This window comes from Anomaloglossus baeobatrachus, chromosome 5 (assembly GCF_048569485.1).
Source record: "Anomaloglossus baeobatrachus isolate aAnoBae1 chromosome 5, aAnoBae1.hap1, whole genome shotgun sequence".
Classification (NCBI taxonomy): Eukaryota; Metazoa; Chordata; class Amphibia; order Anura; family Aromobatidae; genus Anomaloglossus; species Anomaloglossus baeobatrachus.
In genome coordinates, this window is record NC_134357.1 from 19,616,318 (window position 1) to 19,643,688 (window position 27,371).

The window sequence follows — 27,371 nt, forward strand, 5'->3', positions numbered from 1 at the left end:
GCAGAAGTTGTCTTCCAGAAACTGGCAGTAGGTCTGGGAGTTGAGCTTCACTTCATCCTCAACCCGAAAAGGTCCCACAAGCTCATCTTTGATGATACCAGCCCATACCAGTGCCCACCTGCACCTTGCTGGCGTCTGAGTCGGAGTGGAGCCTCTGCCCTTTACTGATCCAGCCTCTGGCCCATCCATCTGCCCATCAAGAGTCACTCTCATTTCATCAGTCCATAAAACCCCTGAAAAATCAGTCTTAAGATATTTCTTGGCCCAGTCTTGACGTTTTATCTTGTGTCTTGGTCAGAGGTGGTGGTTTTTCAGCCTTCCTTACCTTGGCCATGTCCCTGAGTATGGCACACCTTGTGCTTTTTGATACTCCAGTAACGTTGCAGCTCTGAAATATGGCCAAATGGCATCTTGGCAGCTTAACGCTTGATTTTCCTCAATTCATGGTCAGTTATTTTGCGCTTTTTTTGCCCAACACTCTTCTTGCGACCCTGTTGGCTATTTGCCATGAAACGCTTGATTGTTCGGTGATCACGCTTCAAAAGTTTGGCAATTTCAAGACTGCTGCGTCCCTCTGCAAGACAGCTCACAATATGGACTTTTCAGAGCTCGGCAAATCTCTCTTCTGACCCATTTTGCCAAAGGAAAGGAAGTTGCCTAATAATTAAGCACACCTTATATAGGGTGTTGAGGTCATTACACCGCACCCCTCCTCATTACAGAGATGCACATCACCTGATTTACTTCATTGGTAGTTGGCTCTCAGCCTATACAGCTTGGAGTAGGACAACATGTATAAAAATTATCAAAATACTCATTTCTTTGTCGCTCCATTGGGAGACCCAGACAATTGGGTGTATAGGCTATGCCTCCGGAGGCCGCACAAAGTATTACACTCAAAAGTGTTAAGCCCCTCCCCTTCTGCCTATACACCCCCCGTGCTCCCACGGGCTCCTCAGTTTTTTGCTTTGTGCGAAGGAGGTCAGACACGCACGCACAGCTCCACAGATTGGTCAGCAGCAGCTGCTGACTATATCGGATGGAAGAAAAGTGGGCCCATATAGGGCCCCCAGCATGCTCCCTTCTCACCCCACTCTTGTCGGCGGTGTAGTTAAGGTTGAGGTATCCATTGCGGGTACGGAGGCTGGAGCCCACATGCTGCTTTCCTTCCCCATCCCCCTCAGGGCTCTGGTGAAGTGGGATCCTATCGGTCTCCAGGCACTGAGACCGTGCTTCATCCACAACTCCTGGGAGACTGCTGGATAGGAGCCGGGTATCGTTCAGGGACATGGCCCTGCTACTTGGAGGTACTCTGTGTCCCCGTGGGGACCGCGCACAGCAACACTCCAGCATTGCTGGGTGTGCTAGTGCACCGGGGACCGCGGCGCTGACCGGGTTAATATGTGCCATTACACACTCAGCGCTGCTGAGTGTGTTTATGTATAGGGACTGCCGCACTAACCGCCGCTGCCAGGGAAACACTGCGGCGCGGCTGGGACTTGTAGTGCGCCGGGGACTTTCGCGCCGGCCGCGCTTTTACGGCGGCCGCGTTTATTACTAGAGTCCCCGGCTTTTTGCGGCCTAGTTTCCTTTCCTCCCGCCCACAGCCCTGACAGGCAGGGGAAGGGCGGGACGCTGCACAGAACGAGCAGCACTGAGGGTTGGAGCATGCTTTGCATACTCCACTCCCCTCACTGTGCACAGTGCAGGCACCAGCTCCCGCACTTTCTGAGCCACGCCCACGGCTCCCACCTCTCCTCAGGACGCCGGCAGCCATTCCTGTCAGCTCCTTGGACGCTACAGAGGGGGACAAAGTCTGGGAGACTCAGGCAGGGACTCTGGTGGCCTCACAACCGCTTTAAGCGGGTGGTAAGCAGCACCTGTGGTGCTAGCCCCATTGTGCAGTAGTGTAACATTATATGTTTATGGTATAGATATTTTACACTGTATGGTGCACAGTTGATTTCTGGCTATATACCCTATTGTGTTTCTCAGGGAAGATAATAGCATGGCGCCCACGAAAGGCAGGGGTGCCAAAACACAGGCTTATTATGCTGCCTGCGCCGCATGTATGACCCCGCTACCGGCAGGTTCCACTGACCCTCATTGTGAGCACTGTTCGCCCCCTGTGGCACTTACTCAGCTAGAGCCTCTGCTAAGGGGGGCCCAGGGGGAGCCACCTGCTGACACTGTTCAGGTGACGGGGACAGAGTTTGCAAAACTCTCTGAGACTATGGCTAAGATACTAGAAGCCTTGCAGTCCAGGCCGGTATCTCAGCACAGGGACTCTGTTGAATCTTTGTCCCCTGGCCCACCTCAGTTGGACCAACAATGTCCTCCTGGGGTGTCTCATGGATCCCAGGCTGAGGGTTCTGACACAGACCCCGGCCCCAGACCGACTAAGCGAGCTCGCTTGACAATTCCCTTGACATCCTCATATTGTTCAGGGTCTCAGCGGGGGGAATCTCTAGTTGATGATGCGGACACAGCTGATCAGGATTCTGATCCTGAGGCCGCTCTCAATCTTGATACTCCGGACGGGGACGCCATAGTGAACGACCTTATTGCGTCCATCAATCGTATGTTGGATATTTCTCCCTCAGCTCCTCCGGTGGAGGAGTCAGCTTCACAGCAGGAGAAATTCCGTTTCAGGTTTCCCAAGCGTACACCGAGTATGTTTCTGGACCACTCTGATTTCAGAGAGGCAGTCCAGAATCACCATGCTTGTCCAGATAAGCGTTTTTCTAAGCGCCTTAAGGATACACGTTATCCCTTTCCCCCTGACGTGGTCAAGGGTTGGACTCAGTGTCCCAAAGTGGATCCTCCAATCTCCAGACTGGCAGCTAGATCCATACTTGCAGTGGAAGACGGGGCTTCACTCAAAGATGCCACTGACAGGCAGATGGAGCTCTGGTTGAAATCCATCTATGAAGCTATCGGCGCTTCTTTTGCCCCAGCATTCGCAGCCGTATGGGCGCTGCAAGCTATCTCAGCAGGTCAAGTGCAAATCGACGCAGCCACACGCACGTCCGCGCCACAGGTGGCGTCCATAACCACACAGACTTCGGCATTTGCGTCTTACGCTATTAATGCTGTTCTGGACTCTGCGAGCCGTACGGCGGTTGCAGCCGCCAATTCGGTGGTACTCCGCAGGGCCTTGTGGCTGCGGGAATGGAAGGCAGATTCTGTTTCCAAAAAGCGCTTAACCAGTTTGCCAATTTCTGCCAACCGATTGTTTGGCGAGCGTTTGGATGAAATCATCAAACAATCCAAGGGAAAGGATACATCCTTACCCCAGCCCAAACCGAAAATACCCCAACAGAGGAGGGGGCAGTCGAGTTTTCGGTCCTTTCGGGGCGCGGGCAGGTCCCAATTCTCCTCGTCCACAAGACCTCAGAAAGATCAAAGGAACTCTGATGCATGGCGGTCTAAGTCACGTCCTAAAAAGGCCACCGGAGGTGCCGCTACCAAAGCGGCTTCCTCATGACTTTCGGCCTCCCCACTCCGCATCTTCGGTCGGTGGCAGGCTCTCCCGCTTTTGCGACACCTGGCTGCCACGGGTAAAAGACCGTTGGGTGAGAGACATTCTGTCTCACGGTTACAAGATAGAGTTCACCTCTCGTCCCCCGACTCGATTCTTCAGGTCATCCCCGCCTCCCGAGCGAGCCGAGGCTCTTCTGCAGGCGCTGGGCACTCTGAAGGCAGAAGGAGTGGTGGTCCCTGTTCCTATTCAGCAACAGGGTCACGGTTTTTACTCCAACTTGTTTGTGGTCCCAAAGAAGGACGGGTCTTTCCGTCCTGTCCTGGACCTGAAACTTCTCAACAAACACGTAAAGACCAGGCGGTTCCGGATGGAATCCCTCCGCTCCGTCATCGCCTCAATGTCCCAAGGAGATTTCCTTGCATCGATCGATATCAAGGATGCATATCTCCACGTACCGATTGCTCCAGAGCACCAGCGCTTCTTGCGCTTCGCCATAGAAAACGAACACCTGCAGTTCGTGGCACTGCCGTTCGGCCTGGCAACAGCCCCACGGGTTTTCACCAAGGTGATGGCTACTGTAGTAGCGGTCCTCCACTCTCAGGGTCACTCGGTGATCCCGTACTTGGACGATCTGTTGATCAAGGCACCCTCTCTAGAGGCATGCCAACACAGCCTCGACGCTACCCTGGAGACTCTCCAGAGTTTCGGGTGGATCATCAATTTTCCAAAGTCAAATCTGACACCGGCCCAATCGCTGACATATCTTGGCATGGAGTTTCATACCCTCTCAGCGATAGTGAAGCTTCCACTGATCAAGCAGCGGTCACTACAGACAGGGGTACAATCTCTCCTTCAAGGCCAGTCACACCCCTTGAGGCGCCTCATGCACTTCCTGGGGAAGATGGTGGCAGCAATGGAGGCAGTTCCGTTCGCGCAGTTTCACCTGCGTCCACTTCAATGGGACATCCTACGCAAATGGGACAGGAAGCCGACGTCCCTCGACAGGAACGTCTCCCTCTCTCAGGCGACCAAAGCTTCCCTTCGGTGGTGGCTTCTTCCCACTTCATTATCGAAGGGGAAATCCTTCCTACCCCCATCCTGGGAGGTGGTCACGACGGACGCGAGTCTGTCAGGGTGGGGAGCGGTTTTTCTCCACCACAGGGCTCAGGGTACGTGGACCCAGCAAGAGTCCTCGCTTCAGATCAATGTTCTGGAAATACGGGCAGTGTATCTTGCCCTGAAGGCGTTCCAGCAGTGGCTGGAAGGCAAGCAGATCAGAATTCAGTCGGACAATTCCACAGCGGTGGCATACATCAATCACCAAGGCGGCACACGCAGTCGGCAAGCCTTCCAGGAAGTCCGGCGGATTTTGATGTGGGTGGAAGCCACGGCCTCCACCATCTCTGCAGTTCACATTCCGGGCGTGGAAAACTGGGAAGCAGACTATCTCAGTCGCCAGGGCATGGACGCAGGGGAATGGTCCCTTCACCCGGACGTGTTTCAGGAGATCTGTTGCCGCTGGGGGGTGCCGGACGTCGACCTCATGGCGTCCCGGCACAACAACAAGGTACCGGTGTTCATGGCACGGTCTCAAGATCCCAGAGCTCTGGCGGCAGACGCCTTAGTTCAGGATTGGTCGCAGTTTCAGCTCCCTTATGTGTTTCCTCCGCTGGCACTGTTGCCCAGAGTGTTACGCAAGATCAGGGCCGACTGCCGCCGCGTCATCCTCGTCGCTCCAGACTGGCCGAGGGCCGTTTTTCCATCTGAATTCTGCGGCCCTCAACCTGACTGTGTGGCCATTGAGTCCTGGATCCTAGCGTCTTCAGGGTTATCTCAAGACGTCATTGCCACTATGAGACAGGCTAGGAAACCAACGTCCGCCAAGATCTACCACAGGACGTGGAAAATTTTCCTGTCGTGGTGCTCTGCTCAGGGTTTTTCTCCCTGGCCTTTTGCCTTGCCCACTTTTCTGTCCTTCCTTCAATCTGGACTGGAAAAGGGTTTGTCGCTCGGCTCCCTTAAGGGACAAGTCTCAGCGCTCTCTGTGTTTTTCCAGAAGCGCCTAGCCAGACTTCCACAGGTACGCACGTTCCTGCAGGGGGTTTGTCACATCGTTCCTCCTTACAAGCGGCCGTTAGAACCCTGGGATCTGAACAGGGTGCTGCTGGTTCTTCAGAAACCACCATTCGAGCCAATGAGAGATATTTCTCTCTCACGCCTTTCGCAGAAAGTGGTTTTTCTAGTAGCAGTCACTTCACTTCGGAGAGTGTCTGAGCTAGCAGCGCTGTCATGCAAAGCCCCTTTCCTGGTTTTTCACCAGGACAAGGTGGTTCTGCGTCCGGTTCCGGAATTTCTCCCTAAGGTGGTATCCCCCTTTCATCTCAATCAGGATATCTCCTTACCTTCTTTTTGTCCTCATCCAGTTCACCAATGTGAAAAGGATTTGCACTTGTTAGATCTGGTGAGAGCACTCAGACTCTACATTTCTCGTACGGCGCCCCTGCGCCGCTCGGATGCACTCTTTGTCCTTGTCGCTGGCCAGCGTAAAGGGTCACAGGCTTCCAAATCAACCTTGGCTCGGTGGATCAAGGAGCCAATTCTCGAAGCCTACCGTTCGGCTGGGCTTCCGGTTCCCTCAGGGCTGAAGGCCCATTCTACCAGAGCCGTGGGCGCGTCCTGGGCTTTGAGGCACCAGGCTACGGCTCAGCAGGTGTGTCAGGCGGCTACCTGGTCGAGCCTGCACACTTTCACGAAACACTATCAGGTGCATACCTATGCTTCGGCGGATGCCAGCCTAGGTAGACGAGTCCTTCAGGCGGCGGTTGCCCACCTGTAGGAAGAGGCCGTTTTACGGCTCTCTTACAAGGTATTATTTTACCCACCCAGGGACTGCTTTTGGACGTCCCAATTGTCTGGGTCTCCCAATGGAGCGACAAAGAAGAAGGGAATTTTGTTTACTTACCGTAAATTCCTTTTCTTCTAGCTCCAATTGGGAGACCCAGCGCCCGCCCCTGTTTTTTTGTGTACACATGTTGTTCATGTTGAATGGTTTCAGTTCTCCGATATTCCTTCGGATTGAAGTTACTTTAAACCAGTTTTTAATTCTTTTCCTCCTTCTTGCTTTTGCACCAAAACTGAGGAGCCCGTGGGAGCACGGGGGGTGTATAGGCAGAAGGGGAGGGGCTTAACACTTTTAAGTGTAATACTTTGTGCGGCCTCCGGAGGCATAGCCTATACACCCAATTGTCTGGGTCTCCCAATTGGAGCTAGAAGAAAAGGAATTTACGGTAAGTAAACAAAATTCCCTTCTTGCCTAATAATTCTGCACACAGTGTAAACCACAATTCTCTATTTTAGGCTTCTTTCACATGTCCATGCAAAACGTGAATAGTTTGCATGGTCCGTGGTTTAGGTGCCTGTGACCGTGTGCTAGCCGTGTGATATCTGGATAGTTAAAAGAAAAAGGTTTTGGTACCGTGTTAGCCAGTTGAAAAATTATTGATTGCTCTCAGTGAGAGAAACAAAATTAAAATTTTGTAGTTGTGATACCTTTTAATGGCTAACTAAAATAAAATATATGATGATGTTATAAAGCAAGCTTTCGAGACATCTCAGGTCTCTTCCTCAGGCATGGTATGACAAAATATATCTGAAGAAACACAAATATATACACAAAACAGAGCATAAATGTCCTTTTACTATGCATCCCTCTTCCCTGTTTTGTGTATATATTTGTGTTTCTTCAGATATATTTTGTCATACCATGCCTGAGGAAGAGACCTGAGATGTCTCGAAAGCTTACTTTATAACATCATCATATATTTTATTTTAGTTAGCCATTAAAAAGTATCACAACTACAAAATTTTAATTTCAGTGAGCTGTTATACTTTCTGACCCCCGGTACTGCTGTCTCCAGCACTGCTGTTACTTCTGGGTCCGCAGTGAGTGCAGTGAATATGCAATTATCATAATGAGTGGGCCCAGAAGCAACAGCAGAGGCAGAGACAGCAGCATCGGAGACAGGTAAGTGTAAAAATTCTTTATTTTTATGTGACAGGTGTTTTCCCTTGCTGCCGGAAAAAAAGAATAGGTTACCGTGCGCAACATGCATGAATGGTCTCTAAACCCCGTAATATTCTGGGATATTACTCACAGATGGGGGTTTTCATTATAAGACTTGTTTGCAAATTGTTCAAACAAAAATGTCAGAGCATTCTTTTTTTCCCCACTAAACCCATGAGATTCTCCCCAGGGGGTGGATGCCCTTCTCTAAAGCCCGCTTTACACGCTGCAATGTATCTTACAATGTGTCGGTGGGGTCCCGTCGTAAGTGACGCACATCCGGCATTGTAAGGTACATTGCAGTGTCTGACAGGTACGTGCAAATGCGATTGAACGGTAAAACGTTCATCGCATACACATCGTACCTTTCTCTAGAATTGCACGTCAGATTGTTCATCGTACCCGGGGTAGCACACATCGCAGCGTGTGACACCCCGGGAACAATGAACAGATCTTACCAGCGTCCTGCGGCTCCCGGCCCACAATGCGGAAAGAAGGAGGTGGGCGGGATGTTTACGTCCCGCTTAGCTCCGCCCCTCCGCTTCTATTGGCCGGCTGCTGCGTGACGTCGAAGTCCCTCCCACTCCAGGAAGTGGACGTTCGCCGCGCACATCGAGGTCGTATGGAAGGTAAGTACGTGTGACGGGGGTTAATTGTTTGTGCGGCACATTCAACAAATTGAACGTGCCACACATAAGATGGGGGCGGTTACCATCGCATACGATATCGTATGCAAAATTGCAACGTGTAAAGCAGGCTTAAGAGTGACCTGTGGGGTTGGTTTATGCCTTCTCTCCCATTTTCTTTGATTCCAATTGTTCTGAGGAATATTCGGATGGATCGGGTGGAAGTAGTTTTCATTGCTCCCTTTTCGTATAAGGCTATGTGCGCACTTTGCGTCGAGGTAGTTGCAGTTCTAAACGCATTCTCTGGCAGAAATTGTCTTTGTCAAATTTGGTTAGGACCACAAAAAAACGCTAAAAATACGCTTGCGTTTTAACCGCGTTTTTACTGCAATTTACATGCTTTTTCCTTGCTTGAAGTCAGATGCGTTTTGATTACAAATACACTACTAAATAAAGTTTAAACATACAAACACTATGAAAAAAAGGGAAAAAAAAAAGATAACAAATATCGTAATTAAAATCATACACAAAATAGCTAATTTTAATATAATTTAACTGTGTTCTAATATTTATGAATAAAATAATGATAAATTTTGGATTTTCATTAATTTATTTGTCGGACTGTGTGTAAAGGGACATATCATGCCCTTAATATAAAGTTAAAAACGCATGCGTTTATTCTGCACCAAAAAAGCATGTAAAATGCTAGGATTTTGATATAAGATGCGTTTTGAAAGTTCTCATTGACTCCATTGTTAGCAAAATACTGCCAAAATGGGAAAAACAATTGACATGTTGCTTCTTTAAATGCAGAGATTTTGCCAAATTTTCTGCAACTGAAACGCTGCATTTTTATCAGCATTGTGCGCACAAGAAAGCCCTATTTCCCATAGACTTTGCTTGAAAATCAAAACGCATGCATTTTGCCATTAAAACGCTGCAGTTCAAAACGCTGCAGAAACGCATGAAAAAAGCAATGTGCGTACACAGCCTACAAGTACTTGGTTTACATGGCTACACCTGATGATGATGATGATGGGACAACCATGGATCTTTCCAGAGATCTAAGACTGGCTTTGCACGCTGCAACATCGGTAACAATGTGTTACCGACGCTGCAGCGATAGTCCCCGCCCCCGTCGCAGGTGCGATATCTTGTGATAGCTTCCGTAGCAAATATTATCGCTACGGCAGCTTCACATGCACTTACCTGCCCTGCAACGTTGCTCTGGCCGGCGACCTGCCTCCTTCCTAAGGGGGCGGGTCGTGCGGCGTCAAAGTGACGTCACACGGTAGGCGGCCAATAGAAGCGGAGGGGCGGAGATGAGCAGGACTTAAACCTCCCGCCCACCTCCTTCCTTCCGCATTGCAGCCGGGACGCAGGTAAGGAGAAGTTCCTCGCTCCAGCGGCTTCACACACAGCGATGTGTTCTGCCGCAGGAACGAGGAAATGCATCGTAGCTGTCGCTGCATCGGCATTATGGAAATGTCGGATCCTACACCGATGATACGATAACGACGCTTTTGCGCTCGTTAATCGTATCAAAAAGTATATGCACACTACGATATCGACTGCGACGCTGGATGTGCGTCACTTTCGATTTGACCCCACAGACATCGCACCTGCGATGTCGTACTGTGCAAAGCCCGCCTAAGACCTACTATCCCAGGGTTCTATCCTTCATCCCAATCTAATGAGTTTGGATATGACAGCGTGGTGTTTGAGCAGCAGCATCTAGTGGCCAAAGAATTTACGGAGAGTCTTATCTCCTCTCTAATGGACTGTAAGAAGAAAATACCTACTAACATTTACGCTAAGGTGTGGAGGAAATTTTTAGATGTTTCAGGGTTAAATCCTCTTGAAAATAATCCAATGCCCTGGTCAGTCATTTTGGAATATGTAAAGAAGGGGTTAGAAAAAGGTCATAAACTAAATACTCTTAACCCCTTCACGACCCATGACGGATATATCCGTCATGGATCATGTAAGGTTAATCCCTGCCCCCTGCCGTGGGCAGGCCACGGTGATCCTCCTACATATCATCTGATTTCAACAGCTGACATGTGTGCCTGCAAGTTACGAGTGGTATCGCTTTCCACTCGCAACTTTTAACCCCTTACATCTCGCTTCCAAAATCAGGCAGCGAGATGTATATGCACGCGGCCGTAACTTTATTTTTCCATCAATCTTGCCATATAAGGGCTTGTTTTTTATGGGGCAAGTTGTACTTTTAAATGAAACCATAAGTTTTACCATATAGTGTACTGGAAAACGGCAAAAAAATTCCAAGTGCGGAAAAATGGCAAAAAAAAGTGTGATCGTACAATAGTTTTTGGGATATTTTATTCACTGTGTTCACTATATGGTAAAACTGATGTATCTATGTGATGCCTGAGGTCGTTGCGAATTTGTAGACACCAAACATGTATAGGTTTACTTGTATCTAAGGGGTTAAAAAAAATTTCACAAGCGTGTCCAAAAAAAGTGGTGCACGTTTTGTGCCATATTCCAAAACCTGTAGTGTTCTCATTTTTCGGGATCTGAGACACAGTGGCGGCTTATTTTTTGCGTCTCGACTTGACGTTTTTAACGGTACCATTTTTGCGCAGATGCTACATTTTGATCGACTGTTATTGCATTTTGCGCAAAGCTTGCGGCGACCAAAAAACGTAATTTTGGTGTTTGGAATTTTTTTGCCGCTACGCCATTTACTGATCAGATTAATTGATTTTATATTTTGATCGGGCATTTCTGAACACGGCGATACCAAATATGTGTATATTTTTTATTTTTTTAACCCTTTAATTTTCAATGGGGTAAAAGGGGGGTGACTTGAACTTTTAGGTTTTTTATTTATTTTTTTTTTTATTTTTTAAAACTTTTTTTTTTTTTTTTTAATTTTACTAGTCCCCCTAGGGGGCTAAAGCGATCAGCAATCCGATCGCTCTTATCTATCTGCTGATCACAGCTATACAGCTGTAAACGGCAGATTCAGTCACTTCCTATTTCACCCTGCTCCGAGCCAGGTGAAAACGAAAGTGAAACTTCGTAGCTGCAGGAGTCATCACAAGACCCTGTGCTACGATGGCAACCACCGAAAGTCACGTCATCATGTCACGTGACTTCCGGCGAGGGCGGGGTAAGTAACTCTCATGGCGGCGCCCATATACATATCGCTGCCAGATTTTGGCAGCGAAATGTAAGGGGTTAATGGCCGCGGGTGGAAGCGATTCCACCCGCGGCTAGCAGGCACACATGTCAGCTGTTGAAAACAGCTGATATGTGCGGGGATCGCCGCCTGCCCACGGCAGGGGGCGGTGATTAACGGCGCACGATCCATGACGTACCCAGTACGTCATGGGTCGTTAAGGGGTTAACCTTGTTTTGAAGGCCCTGTCTAGAGCCCCATTCCAGCCATTGTTGGAATGCACTGTCAGGGTTCTGATCATTAAGACTGCTCTTTTAGTAGCCATCACATAAGCCAGAAGAAAAGAGGAGCTACAGGCTTTGTCAGTAAACCAACCCTTACCCTATCTGAAAGGATTTGTGTTAATAGGTCTGACTCAGCCTTCCTTCCTAAAGTAGTCTCGGTATTTCATAGATGCCAGGATATTGTACTAGCTTAATTTTGTGATAACCCCAAGAATGAGAAAGTAATTGAATTTCACATGCTAGACATCAGGCAGTGTGTTCTTCAATACATAGAAGCAACAAAGAGTTTCAGAAGATCTGCCTCCCTCTTTAGTCTTTTTCAGGGTCCCGGTAGAGGCCAGGCATCATCGAAAGGGGCTTTTGCCAGATGGATCAAATCTAGCATGTATAGCAGGAAGTCATGATCCCTCTGAAAGCTTGAAAGCCCACTCCACTAGGGCTGTATCTACATCTTGGGCAGAATCCTCTCTTGACCAAATTTGTATGGCAGCCACATGGTCTTCACCTTCCTTTTTAGGCACTACAGGTTGGATTGAGGTTCTAATAACCTTTCCTTTTGGAAGAAAAGTTTTCCAAGTGGTGGTCCCTCCCTAAGGGATTGCTCTGTAATTCTTCCTTGGTGCTGTTGTGAGGAAGGGAAAATAGATAATTACTTACCGGTAATTGAGTTTTGCAGACCCATGACAGCACCCTTTATTTTCCCTTCCTATTACCATTTTTTTCTGTTCCTCTTTAGTGGTGTGTTACACTGTTTGAGTCATAGGGGGTCAGAAAAAAAGGGGAACCCAATTACCAGTAAGTAATTATCTGGGTTTTTTTTTTTTTACTCCTTTATTTTATTTTTTATCTATTTTTTTTACGACTTTTGTGGAAATGTAATGTAATTCTGGGTTAAATTTCTGCAGAAAATTCTGAAGGGTTCACAAACATTTAAGCAGCATTGCAACTGAAGGAATTATATGAATGTCTGTAGTGAGATTTGTTACTGTGTCTCTCCATACACAGGATTACATAGTGGTGAAGACCTCTAGTGATCGCTGTCAGGCCCCTGTGCCTGAGGAATGGGGAGGAACACTGAGCCCAATCCCTGGCCCTCCACCGCACCCCCCGATACATGAGGACATCAATGACCAGAAGATCCTAGAACTCACCTACAAGATGATTGAGCTGCTGACTGGAGAGGTGACACTGCTGGGAATGCTGGGACATTATACAGTAACGCTATGAAGGGATCGGGGATGACTGTATCATTGTATGTGTCAGGTTCCTATAAGGTGTCAGGACGTCACCGTCTATTTCTCCATGGAGGAGTGGGAGTATCTAGAAGGACACAAGGACCGGTACAAGGACGTCATGATGGAGGAGAATCCGCCCCGCACATCACCAGGTAATAGACAGGATGAAATACACACATCTGTTAAAGGGATTGGTCACTTTAGGTAAATCTTTAAAAGTTGACCAGCAACTGAAGAAAAAACTATCGGAGATGACAAATAAGTAATATTCACCTTACTGATCCCCTCTGTGGTGATTCCTCTCCTGTGTCCCTTACCTGTCACTGTACTGCACAGTATAGATGGACCAGTGACTTCTGCTGTCAATCATGGGCACAGGAGCAGTGGTCACCTCTGCGGCCAATGATGAGACATCTCCGCTTCATCCATTGTTGCACACAGCCCCTGCACTCGTGTCCTGGATGCAGAGTGTCTGGTCACAGGCTCCTCCATATCGATGAGGGGAAAGGTGTGTGGTCAGAAGACACGGCTGTCATAGGAAGGGGCGAAAACAGAGCAGAACGTCTGATAAAACTTACTACAATTGTTACAATCATTTAATTTCTTTCAGTTTCTCAAAACAGCAAATACTAAATTACTTATATATAAGGAATTAATTGATTTCCTTCTGTGTCTCCTACAGTAAGAACCAGTAAGAGGACGACGCCAGAGACACATCCCGGAGCTCAGGACTGGTCACAGGATCATCAGGTCGGTGGGGAGGAGGTTGTAGGGATCTGATGTGTAGGAGGTTGTGCAGGTCGTGTTCTGCCGTCCAGCATTATTGTATGATTTATACATGGCGGAGAAGGCAGCTGACCACAGACGTTACATGAGTTCTGAATCTTCTCATGCTTTTCTGGCTGTGGAAAATGAACCAACAGGTTGGATTTATATGGAATATGTGCCGCTATTTGCTGTAATGTGAGCTTCGGTTGTCTTGATAATTAAAGGGATGTTACCAAAACAAGAAGTTATTCGCTGTCCATGGAATAAGGAATGACTTTGATCACTGGGTGTTTGATCACTGGTCTCTCCATTAATCCTGAGATTGGGGCACTGTGATCCCAAGAATGTAGCTCTGCAGCCCCTTCCTGAAAAGCGCGAAGGTGCGCATGCTCAACCTCTGCTTCATTCATTGTCAGTGGGACTTGGAAGTGCATCGCTCGGCTGTTTACATCAGTCCCATAGACCATGAATGGAGCAGAAGCCGAGCATGCGAACCATCGCTCTTTTCAGGACGGGCTGCAGAGCTGCATTCACAGCATCTCTGGATCTGGTGTCCCAGCAGTCGGACACCCACCAATCTACAGGGGATAGCTTACTATTTTGTGGGAGAATAACCCTTTCATGATCTGTTCTGGTCATCTATTCATTCCATGTGAAGTCTCCAAGTATCCAGTCACTTTTTAGCCCATTTCTTTCACAGCTTGTGAATCAGGATGAACCTCTGAACCATTGTCCTACTACAGACATAATGGAAGAAGAGGAGAAATATGTGAGGGGTGACGAGCAGTGTAAGAAGGAGACTCCGACAGATGACGGCTCCGGTGAGTAGTGGCCACTTAAAGGGAACCTGTCAGCAGAAATTTCCCCTAAAACCTAACAGATTCCCCCTCTGCAGCTCGTGGGCTGCATTCTAGAAAGGTCCCTTTTATTATTGTGCCCCCTTTCTGACCAAAAAAAAGAATTTATAAAGAGGTACCTTTTTGGCTTCGGATTCTATAAATGTGACACGGGGGCGGGCAGCCTGATGGCCGTTATTCTGCCCCCTGGTCCTGTATGCCGCCCCCATCGCTGATTTCCATACTTTTGGACGCCGCCCACTGCTCCAGCCATCCCCGCGCATGCCCAGTGCCAGTCTCACGGGACTGAGCAGTGCGACCGCTGGTGACGTGTGCGCAGACAAGTGATTATGAGCGGGACTGTGACTGTTATCAGCAAGTACCCGCCCATAATCTCGTGAGCGCGCAAACCTCTCCAGCGGTCACACTGTGATCAGTGTAGATGCTAGACTGTATGGGCTGCTTCCAGGGATGACGTCCCTTTGTCACGTGATAGGGGCGTGTTCAAAATACTATCACGTGACAAAGGGACGTCATCCCTGGAAGCAGCCCATACAGTCTAGCATCTACACTGAGCACAGTGTGACCGCTGGAGAGGTTTGCGCGCTCACGAGATTATGGGCGGGTACTTGCTGATAACAGTCACAGTCCCGCCCATAATCACTTGTCTGCGCACACGTCACCAGCGGTCACACTGCTCAGTCCCGTGAGACTGGCACTGGGCATGCGCGGGGATGGCTGGAGCAGTGGGCGGCGTCCAAAAGTATGGAAATCAGCGATGGGGGCGGCATACAGGACCAGGGGGCAGAATAACGGCCATCAGGCTGCCCGCCCCCGTGTCACATTTATAGAATCCGAAGCCAAAAAGGTACCTCTTTATAAATTCTTTTTTTTGGTCAGAAAGGGGGCACAATAATAAAAGGGACCTTTCTAGAATGCAGCCCAGGAGCTGCAGAGGGGGAATCTGTTAGGTTTTAGGGGAAATTTCTGCTGACAGGTTCCCTTTAATGCAGATCACATATTCCTCTTCTCCACTTGATGCAGCAGTTTTATGTTGAAATTGGTAAATGGATCTCTCACCTGATTTCACTTTCACCACATTCACAAAAAATAATCAACACTTTTGTGTTTTTCCCATTTTTCATGAGCTGAACTGATAGATTTAAGACTTTTTATGTACAAAATGTTGCACAGCTTCTAGTTTCCCAGTTGCAGAAGAAAGTTCACAAAACAGACAACATGGGATAACAAGGTCTTTACTTCTGGAATATGAGATAAAAATATGCACAGTCTTACAGCATTGCATCAGGAAGAGAAAGCGAAACTAAAAAAGAAACAAAAGATTTTTTACAACAGTGAGTAAGGAGACTTTACACAACATCGCCATCTACTGTTAAATCAGTATAAAGTCCTGCTTCACACAAAGAAGTCCTTCAACTGTTGTATATATCAACACTCTTTCTCAACAGTAAGGACTTATTCAGTTAAGCCTAATTTCTTCATTAGTCTCTGATGTCTTTCAGCATTCAATGCCTTTGTGAAAATATCTGCTGTCATATCTTCAGTTTGACAATATTCTAATTTCAGGATTCCTTGTTCCTGGTGATAGTTACATAGTTACTTAGGTTGAAAAAAGACCTAGGTCCATCTAGTTCAACCTTCCTCCACCAGTTCTACATTTGGTCACTAAGTCATTTATAACCAATAATGTGTGTACTGAGGAAATCTTCCAGCCCTGATATAAAAGCTGTTATAGTATCTGCCATTACTACCTCTTGTGGTAGTGCATTCCACAGTCTGACTGCTCTAACTGTAAAGAACCCTTTCCTATTTAGCTGTCGGAATCGCTTTTCTTCCACTCGCAGTGAGTGCCCCCTGGTCCTTAGTATTGTCTTCGGAAGAAATAAGTCATGTGCCAGTCCTTTATATTGACCACACATGTATTTATACATATAAATGAGATCTCTGAGACGTCTTTTTTCTAAGCTAAACATATCTAACTTTTTCAACCTGTCATCATATGGGCGGCCTCCATTCCTTGTAGTAGTCTAGTTACCGCCTTTGAACTGACTCTAACTTCTGAATGTCCTTTTTAAAATGTGGAGCCCAAAACTGAATCCCATATTCCAGATGTGGCCTTACAAGTGATTTATAGAGGGGTAACAATACGTTGGGATCACAGGATCTAATCTCTCTTTTCTTTTTCGCTCCTAATTGGGAGACCCAGACAGTGGGTGTATAGCTACTGCCTCTGGAGGCCGCACAAAGAACTACACTCAAAAGTGTAAGGCCCCTCCCCTTCTGGCTATACACCCTCCCGTAGGAGTACGGATTCCTCAGTTTTAGCTTTGTGCGCAAGGAGGTCAGACACGCACGCATAGCTCCATTGTTTTTAGTCAGCAGCAGCTGCTGACTATGTCGGATGGAAGAAAAGAGGACACATATAGTGTCCCCAGCATGCTCCCTTCTCACCCCACTTATGTCGGAGGTGTTTGTAAGGTTGAGGTACCCATTGCGGGTACGGCGGCAGGAGCCCACATGCTGATTCCTTCCCCATCCCCTTTTACAGGGCTCTGGGTGAAGTGGGATTTACCGGTCTCCAGGCACTGAGACCGTGCTCCATCTACAGCCCCTGGAGAAGATGCTGGATGGAGCGGAGTACATCAGGGACATGGCCCTGCTTCCTTAAGGTACTCTGTGTCCCCGTGCATTTGGCGCTCACACCGCAGCATGCTGGGTGTTGTAGTGCGCCGGGGGACATCAGCGCTGCGGCGCCTGTGCCATAGCCTCATTCAGCTTAGCTGAAGCAGGCACACTTATGGGACTCGGCCGCGCCGGCCGCTGGGACTGCGGCACGGCTGGCACTTGTAGTGCGCCGGGGACTTCAGCGCGGCCTGCGCTTTTACGGCGGCCGCGCTGATAACTACAGTCCCCGGCTTTTGCGGCCTGCTTCCGTTCGTTCCCGCCCCCAGACCTGCCAGTCAGGAGAGGGGCGGGACGCTGCCCACGTCTAGGACTCGGGCGCGCCGGCCGCTGGAACAGCGGCGCGGCTGGCACTTGCAGTGCGCCGGGGACTTCAGCGCGGCCCGCGCTTTTACGGCGGCCGCGCTGATTACTCGAGTCCCCGGCTTTTGCGGCCTGCTTTAGTTCGTTCCCGCCCCCAGACCTGCCAATCAGGAGGGGGCGGGACGCTGGCCAGTGCACAGCGCTGAGGGCTGGAGTCGTTTTTACATACTCCAGCCCTCACAGTCAGCACAGAGGGGACACTGTTCCCGCACTTTTGTTGGGGAACTCCCACGGACCGCCCCTCTCCACAGACGCCGGCAGCCATTATTGCTGACACGCTGAGCTGCAGAGGGGAGCCGGGGAGACCCAGACAAGGCATTCTGCAGCCTCTTACCCGCTGTTCAGCGGGCGGTAAGCAGCCCTCAGGGCTCACCCCCTCTTGTGCTCGTAGTATTCTTAGTATTTTGTTGCTACAAATACTTTGTATTACATAGTGCTGGTCGCCCTTTGGCTATAGACTCTCTCACATGCAGAGAGCCAGCAGCATGTCGCCCGTAAAACGCAAGGGTGCCAAGGCACAGACATTGTATGCTTCCTGCACCGCATGTGGGACTTTTCTACCGGCAGGCTCCACGGACCCCCATTGTGTGCAGTGCTCGGCCCCTGCGGCGCTTGCACAGTCGGGACCTCTGCTGGACGTGTCCCAGGGTGTACCACCTGTGAATGCTGTCCAGGTGACAGGCACTGAGTTTGCAGCTTTTGCTGACAGAATGTCTCTCACTATGTCACAAATTCTTGACACATTGCGGGCTAGGCCTGTACTTCAGACCACGGACACTGTGCATGTATTGCCCCCTGGTCCCCCTCAGCTCCTAGCTCCGGGACGGGCATCTACACCTCAGGGTGAAGACTCTGACTCGGACGATGGCCCCGGGCAGCCTAAGCGGGCTCGTTATGACGGGCCTTCACATTCATCTCAATGGTCTGGATCCCAGCGGGATGAATCTATGGGTGATGAGGCGGACGTAACTGATCAGGATTCTGATCCTGGGACCGCTCTCAATCTAGATACACCAGATGGTGACGCCATAGTTAATGATCTTATATTTAACATCAATAAGATGTTGAATATTTCCCCACCAGCTCCTCCTGTAGAGGAGTCAGCTTCGCAGCACGAGAGAATCCATTTTAGATATCCTAAGCGTACATTAAGCACTTTTCTGGACCACGCTGACTTCAGAGACGCAATCCAGAAACCCCACGCTTATCCTGAAAGGCGTTTTCCTAAACGACTTAAAGATACACGCTACCCTTTTCCCTCTGAAGTGGTCAAGGGTTGGACCCAGTGTCCAAAAGTGGATCCTCCAATTTCCAGGCTTGCAGCTAGATCCTTGGTTGCTGTTGAAGATGGAGCGGCACTTAAAGATGCCACTGACAGGCAGATGGAGCTCTGGCTGAAATCCATCTATGAAGCGATTGGAGCGTCATTAGCGCCTTCTTTTGCGGCCGTATGGGCACTCCAAGCTATCACGGCCGGGCTTGCGCGAGTCGACTCAGTCACACGTGCATTTGCCCCGCAGGTAGCACCATTGACCTCGCAAATGGCGGCATTCGCGTCGTACGCGATTAATGCTGTTCTTGACGCTACAAGCCGCACGGCAGTGGCGTCAGCCAACTCAGTTGTTTTGCGTAGGGCTCTGTGGTTGAGACATTGGAAAGCAGATTCTCATTCCAAAAAGTGCTTGACCAATTTGCCTTTTTCTCGTGACCGATTGTTTGGAGAGCGTTTGGATGAAATCATCAAACACTCCAAGGGTAAGGACTCTTCCTTACCGCAACACAGACAAAACAAGCCCCAACAGAGGAGGGGTCAGTCTGGTTATCGGTCCTTTCGAGGACAGGGCAGGTCCCAATTTGCCTCGTCAAAAAAGACTCAAAAGGACCAGAGACGTTCAAATTCTTGGAAGTCTCAGTCACGCCCAAAAAGACCAGCCGGAGGAACCGTTGCCAAAACGACGTCCTCCTGACTTGCGGTCTCCGATGCCCACACCCGCGGTCGGTGGGAGGCTGTCCCACTTTGGCGACATTTGGCTAGCAAGCGTCAAGGACCGTTGGGTGAGAGATATTCTATCTCACGGGTACAGGATAGAGTTCAGTTCTCGTCCGCCAACTCGTTTCTTCCGAACTTCTCCACCACCAGACCGAGCCGATGCTCTGTTGCAGGCGGTGGCCGCTCTAAAGGCGGAAGGAGTGGTGACCTCCGTCCCTCTTCAGGAACAGGGTCACGGTTTTTACTCCAATCTGTTTGTGGTCCCAAAAAAGGACGGATCGTATCGTCCCGTCCTGGATCTGAAGTTGCTCAACAGACACGTAAAAGTCAGGAGGTTCCGGATGGAATCCCTACGCTCCGTCATAGCCTCAATGTCTCAGGGAGATTTTCTAGCATCAATAGACATCAAAGATGCGTATCTCCACGTGCCGATTGCACCAGAGCATCAGCGTTTCCTACGTTTCGTCATACACGACGAGCACCTACAGTTCGTAGCGTTACCCTTCGGTCTGGCAACAGCCCCCCGGGTCTTCACCAAAGTCATGGCAGCAGTAGTAGCTGTTCTGCACTCGCAGGGTCACTCGGTCATCCCGTATCTAGACGACCTGCTTATAAAGGCATCCTCTCAAGAAGCATGCCAACACAGTCTGAAGGTGGCGCTAGACACTCTCCAGACTTTCGGGTGGATTATCAACTTTCCAAAGTCTCATCTAACCCCGACCCAATCTCTGACTTATCTTGGCATGGAGTTTCATACTCTATCAGCGATAGTGAGGCTTCCACTGGACAAGCAGTGCTCGCTACGGACTGGAGTGCAATCTCTCCTTCAGAGCCAGTCGCACTCACTGAGGCGCCTCATGCATTTCCTAGGAAAGATGGTAGCAGCAATGGAGGCAGTCCCGTTCGCGCAGTTTCATCTGCGCCCTCTCCAATGGGACATTCTGCGCCAGTGGGATGGGAAATCGACGTCCCTCGACAGGACCGTTTCCCTCTCTCAGACTGCCAAGGACTCTCTACGTTGGTGGCTTCTCCCCAACTCATTGTCACAGGGAAAGTCGTTCCTTCCCCCGTCCTGGGCAGTGGTCACGACAGATGCGAGCCTATCAGGGTGGGGAGCGGTGTTTCTCCACCACAGGGCTCAGGGGACGTGGACTCAGGAAGAGTCCACATTGCAGATCAATGTTCTGGAAATCAGAGCAATCTATCTTGCCCTGCGAGCCTTCCAACAATGGCTGGAAGGCAAGCAGATTCGGATTCAGTCGGACAATTCCACGGCGGTGGCGTACATCAACCACCAAGGGGGAACACGCAGTCGCCAAGCTTTTCAAGAAGTCCAGCGGATTTTGACGTGGGTGGAAAGCAGAGCGTCCACCATATCTGCAGTTCACATCCCAGGCGTGGAAAACTGGGAAGCAGACTTTCTCAGTCGCCAGGGCATGGACGCAGGAGAATGGTCCCTTCACCCGGACGTGTTTCAACAGATCTGTTGCCGCTGGGGGTCGCCGGACGTCGATCTGATGGCGTCACGGCACAACAACAAGGTCCCAGTTTTCATGGCACGGTCTCACGATCACCGAGCGCTGGCGGCAGACGCCTTGGTTCAGGATTGGTCGCAATTCCGACTCCCCTATGTGTTCCCACCTCTAGCATTGTTACCCAGAGTTCTCCGGAAAATCAAGTCCGACTGCCAGCGAGCCATACTCGTCGCTCCAAATTGGCCAAGAAGGTCGTGGTACCCGGATCTGTGGCATCTCACGGTAGGCCAACCGTGGGCACTACCAGACCGTCCAGATCTTCTGTCTCAAGGGCCGTTTTTCCATCTGAATTCTGCGGCCCTGAACCTGACTGTGTGGCCATTGAGTCCTGGATCCTAGCGGCCTCAGGTTTATCTCAGGGAGTTGTTGCCACAATGAGACAGGCTAGAAAACCATCCTCAGCTAAGATCTATCACAGGACGTGGAAGATATTCTTAGCGTGGTGCTTGGCTCAAGGGTTTTCTCCCTGGCCATTTGCATTGCCAATTTTTCTTTCCTTCCTGCAGTCTGGGTTGGAAAAAGGTTTGTCCCTTAGCTCGCTTAAGGGTCAAGTCTCCGCGTTATCCGTATTCTTTCAGAAGCGCTTGGCACAGCTTTCTAAAGTACGCACGTTTCTCCAAGGAGTTTGTCATATCGTTCCTCCTTACAGACGGCCATTGGAACCCTGGGATCTGAACAAGGTTCTTCTTGCTCTTCAAAAGCCGCCTTTCGAGCCTTTGAAAGAGGTTCCCCTTTCTCGGCTTTCACAAAAGGTAGTTTTTCTTGTAGCGGTCACGTCTCTTCGAAGAGTGTCCGAGCTGGCGGCGTTATCTTGCAAATCTCCCTTCCTGGTGTTTCACCAAGACAAGGTAGTACTGCGTCCAATTCCAGAGTTTTCTCCCAAGGTGGTTTCTTCCTTTCATCTCAATCAGGATATCACTTTGCCATCTTTGTGTCCGCATCCAGTTCACCAATTTGAAAAGGGTTTACATCTGTTGGACCTGGTGAGAGCACTCAGGATTTACATTTCTCGCACGGCGCCTCTACGCCGTTCGGATGCGCTCTTTGTCCTAGTCGCTGGTCAGCATAAGGGATCGCAAGCTTCCAAATCCACCCTGGCGCGGTGGATCAAGGAACCAATTCTTCACACATACCGTTCTGCTGGGCTTCAGATTCCATCTGGACTGAAGGCCCATTCTACCAGAGCCGTTGGTGCGTCCTGGGCGTTGAGGCATCAGGCTACGGCTCAGCAAGTGTGCCAGGCGGCTACCTGGTCGAGTCTGCACACGTTTACCAAACACTATCAAGTGCATACCTACGCTTCGGCAGATGCCAGCCTAGGTAGACGGGTCCTTCAGGCGGCGGTGGCCCACCTGTAGGAAGAGGCTGTATGACAGCCCGTTCATGTGGTATCTTTTTACCCACCCAGGGACTGCTTTTGGACGTCCCACTGTCTGGGTCTCCCAATTAGGAGCGAAAAAGAAGAAGGGAATTTTGTTTACTTACCGTAAATTCCTTTTCTTCTAGCTCCAATTGGGAGACCCAGCACCCGCCCTATCTGTTTTTAGGGTTTCGTTTTTTCGGGTGCACATGTTGTTCATGTTGTTTCTTAAGTTCTCCGATCTAGTTATCGGATTGAATTTGTTTTTGAAACTGTTATTGGCTTTCCTCCTTCTTGCTTTGGTACTAAAACTGAGGAATCCGTACTCCTACGGGAGGGTGTATAGCCAGAAGGGGAGGGGCCTTACACTTTTGAGTGTAGTTCTTTGTGCGGCCTCCAGAGGCAGTAGCTATACACCCACTGTCTGGGTCTCCCAATTGGAGCTAGAAGAAAAGGAATTTACGGTAAGTAAACAAAATTCCCTTCTTTATACACCCCAGAATCTTGTTTGCTTTTGCAGCTGCTGCTTGACATTGAGTGCTGCTGCTCAGCTTATTTGTAATGAGAATACCCAAGTCCTTCTCCTGTTCTGTAGTCCCAAGTTTACTTCCATTTAATGTATATGCAGTTATAGGATTACTACGTCCTAGGTGCATTACTTTACATTTATCAACATTAAATCTCATTTGCCAAGTATCTGCCCATTCTGACATCTTATCCAGATCTTTTTGTAATATTGTACTATCAAGGTCCGTTTTTAATATCCTACATAGTTTGGTGTCATCAGCAAAGACTGACACTTTACTATCAATCCCATCCATAAGGTCATTAATAAAGAGATTAAAAAGAACCGGTCCAAGCACAGATCCCTGCGGCCACCACTGCTGACTATAGCCCATTTAGAGAATGTACCATTTATAACTACTACTCTTTGCTTCCTATCTTTTAGCCAATTCCTTACCCAGTTGCATATAGTTTCCCCTAGTCCTTGCTTCTGGAGCTTTAGTATAATGCTATTATGTGGTACAGTATCAAATGCCTTTGTAAAGTCCAAATAAATCACATCAGCTGCATTACCAATATCCAGGTTTGAACTTACCCCCTCATAGAACCCCAACAGGTTGGTTAGACATGACTTATCTCCCATGAATCCATGCTGTTTGTCAGTTATTATATTATTTTCTGCAATATATTTTTGCATGTCATCCCTTAAAATGCCCTCAAAAACTTTGCATACTACTGATTTCAGGCTTACTGGACGGTAGTTGCCTGGATCTACCCTCTTACCTTTCTTAAATATCGGTACAACATCAGCAATCCTCCAATCCTGAGGCACTAACCCTATTACAAGCGAGTCTAAAAAGATGAGATACAGCGGTCTGTCGATTACAGAGCTCAATTCCCTCCATATTTGTGGATGAATGCCATCTGGCCCTGGGTATTTGTGAATGTTTAATTTACTCCGACGTAGGCGCACTTCTTCTTGTGTTAAATTAATTATATCGGGTGGTGAACTTTGATTTTTCACTTGTTGAGTGATCCCTGGTACAGTCAGTTCCTTAGTGAACACAGATGAGATTTAATATCTCAGTCTTTTGTTTGTCCTCTATAACTAACATTATATTTTAAGGGGCCAATACTAAATACTATCCTTTGTTTTCCTTTTGGCATTAATGTATTTATAAAATATTTTGGTAGTTATTTTAATGTCATTGGCGATTTTTTTTTTTTTTTTTTACATTTCCTATTGATATCTCTATACTTCTGAAATGCTATTTCTGTATACTCCGCCTTTAAGATTTTAAACGCCCTTTGTTTTTGTTTTATTAGACTTAGTACAGTCTTATTTATCCATAGTGGTTTCTTTTTATTCCTGGACATTTTATTACCAGAGGGTATAAGTTTTTTTCTCTGACGCCTCATTGGGGGACACAGGACCATGGGTGTTATGCTGCCTATCCATAGGAGGACACTAAGTAGATGCAAAAGCATAGCTCCTCCTCTGCAGTATACACCCCCTGGCCGGGCCAGGCAAGCTCAGTTTTAGCTTAGTGTCTGTAGGAGGCACTTCCTTTCAAGGTTTGTTATTTTTTGAGGGCGACGGTTTCCTTTTGGGACCGATCTCCCACTACCATCAACGGGCGGGAACGTGAAGCGTTGCCTACACGTACCCCCTCCCGCGACGCTGGATCCTGGGCTGGACGACGGGTTCCACAGACAACGATTTTCCAAAGCCCAGGGTAGAGGCCTGTGCCCTATAGCCCAATTCCTCAGTCCCTCTCTGCAGGCTCTGAGAGGAAGATGGCACTGATTCCTCAGCCCCTCTCTGCAGGCTCTGAGTTGAATATGACACCGACACAGCAAGCTGGCTATGCTATTTTCACTGCCTGGAAAGCAGTGTTTTAAGGTGAGATCCCCCCTGACTGGTTTCCCAGACAAAGGGAGACAGGACGCTGTAGGGAAGTTTCCCAGGCACATTTACAGTATTTATGTGCAAGGAGCAAGGATCCTGCACACACAGTGTTAACTTTCTCTAGCTTGCTGGCTGGGGGCAAGTTCTGCTGTTTGCAGAAAGTCTTGCAGATAACTTCCCGGTGGCAGGGGGGTGGCAGGGGGAGGGCTCAGGTCTCAGGGACTCAGCTGTGTATTATCTGCTCTGTTTATTTGCTCCGGCAAAAGCCGGCTGATAACCACCACTGACAAGTTACATGCTGACTGTAGAGAGAGGGAGGAAAACTCAGAAGCTCCCTTCCCGCCGGTTTTTACTACCCACAGCAGGGGGGGGGGGCACACTGATTCATCTTCCCACTCTTTTAACCCCCCCCCCGCGGCCGCGATAAGCCCCGCTCCCCCCAGGGAAGCGTGCGAGATCTTCTTAGAGCTTACTCCTTCCTGAGGACAGGGTCATCGGCTGATTCTGGTGAGGTGCTTGCTATCAATTGTAGCTCTGCTGAGCATTGCTCCCCCTCCTGGCATACTCCTATTAGGAACATGCAGAATTCAAAAGGCACTAAGAGGGCTAAGGCCCACATAGAAGGATTTTTGTGTACTCACCGTAAAATCTCTTTCTCTGAGTCTTCATTGGGGGACACAGGACCATGGGTTATGCTGCTGTCACTAGGAGGCTGACACTAAGTAAACAGAAAAAGTTAGCTCCTCCCCAGCAGTATAACCCCTGAGCCGGAGGCGGGCTCAATCAGTTTAGTGCACAAGCAGTAGGAGGAGAATCAAACAATCCTGGATAAAACAAGTTAAAAACTATGACCAGTAATCGTGTGACTAGTGGCCTGGGGAAATGGCCACTGATGCAACCGACAGGTAATATATATAACCAATAACACAAGCAGGGTGGGTGCTGTGTCCCCCAATGAAGACTCAGAGAAAGAGATTTTACGGTGAGTACACAAAAATCCTTCTTTCTCTATCGTTTCATTGGGGGACACAGGACCATGGGACGTCCAAAAGCAGTCCCTGGGTGGGAAGAGAAACCATCACCGGAGACAGGAAGGCAACCGCTTCCCCCTGTCGGGCTCGCGCCAGACGTACAAGCACCTACGTTGTGACAGGTGTGCCACTGCCACCCGCAGACCTTACTCCAAGACTGGCCGCTGTCGAAGCTTGGGTGTGACCCTGGTAGAAACTAGTAAAGGTATGCCGACTAGACCGGGTGGCGGCCCAGGGAACCTGGACGGTCGACATCTGGAGTCCAATCGTCCAAAGGGTACCCCTTGCTCGGTAGCCCGTGGCGGAAGTCCGCCCTTCAAGCGAAAGTCTTCACCCATGGAGTAATGGATCCATGTGACAATTCTGGCCTCTGGCGCTGGCATGCGCCCCTTGGGAACGGGTGGCGTGGTGGACTGGGTGTCGGTGTAACCGAAAGGAGTGTCCTGCAGACATGTAAGACTGAGGGCTCGTACCAGTTCTGGAACGAACTAGGCCCCTTTCCGGCTGAGAGAGGAGACTAGAACCGAAAACCGAAAACTAAACACATCTTCTGGAAGGAATCAGCGAGCTGCCCTGGACAGGAACGAAGAGTTCTGGCCGGAGCCTCCCCTTGTCCTGCTGGAGGAGCTGGAAAACAAAAAAGGGGGGAAGAGCGACAAGAGGGCTGTCCGCCCCGATGCTATCTGTAACAACAAGATGTCCACGAGGAGCCCACCTAACAAAAACAGGTGGAGCCGGGAAAAAAGGGTTACCTTGAACGAACCCCTCACTGGAATAAGGACCCACGTTTTTAGCGAACGATGAAACAGCCGAGCCAGATGGACGCTTCTCTGAGCGAAGGCCCTGATTGGAGGACGGGAAGTGAAAAGACTCTGAACACACCGAAGCGAAACGGGCCGACACCTGGCCGAAACACGGACGCGCGAGAGGGCCGCATTCGGATCTGACTGGAAGAATGCCAGCAAGAAGGAGGGAAGATGTGGTCCTCACCCACCGGGAAGCTCTTTCCTAGTGGAAATAAATCCTGGAGGAAACTGGATTCCCGGCCCTCAATGTTGTCTGTAATCCTCTTGTCAACAGACCTGACCGAGGCAGAGCCCGGGATCCACTGGTGTGGCCGTCGAACTTGGGACTTTTGAGTCCTGGTAGAAGAGAGGGGCCCCGACACGGAGAACTTGGCGGTCGGGAAGGAGCCCCGGGGCCTCCGTGAGGAGTTGAGTAGGCTATGCGAACTATGCTCGCCTGGGACACTCCAGCGGCATCGTTGCCTTGGTCCATCCTGAGAACCCTCGAGACCATGGGAAGCTGCGGGAAGATGCAGGAGAACCTGAAAAGGCTACCCGACCGGTCGAGGGCGTCGTCACCTAGTCCAGAGCAGGTGGTACACTCGACGTACCATTGACTTGAAAGCTGGAACGGGAGAACAATAGGTCCACGACTGGAGGTCTTCCCTCGCCCGGGAACTGACTGGTGACTCCCCTGTTGAGGAGCCCTTTTCCTAAGGGAGGTCTTTCCTACCGAAAAAATCGGCC

The 27,371-nt window shown here is 49.4% G+C and overlaps 1 protein-coding gene across 1 annotated transcript in view; it reads left to right on the forward strand.

Moving 5' to 3' along the window:
- Positions 1 to 27,371, forward strand: part of LOC142312570 (uncharacterized) — a 184,696-nt gene that overhangs the window by 84,299 nt on the left and 73,026 nt on the right. The window contains 4 exon segments of the mRNA XM_075351561.1: positions 12,611 to 12,787; positions 12,869 to 12,992; positions 13,523 to 13,590; positions 14,309 to 14,429. Coding sequence (XP_075207676.1) covers positions 12,611 to 12,787; positions 12,869 to 12,992; positions 13,523 to 13,590; positions 14,309 to 14,429 — 490 coding nt within the window.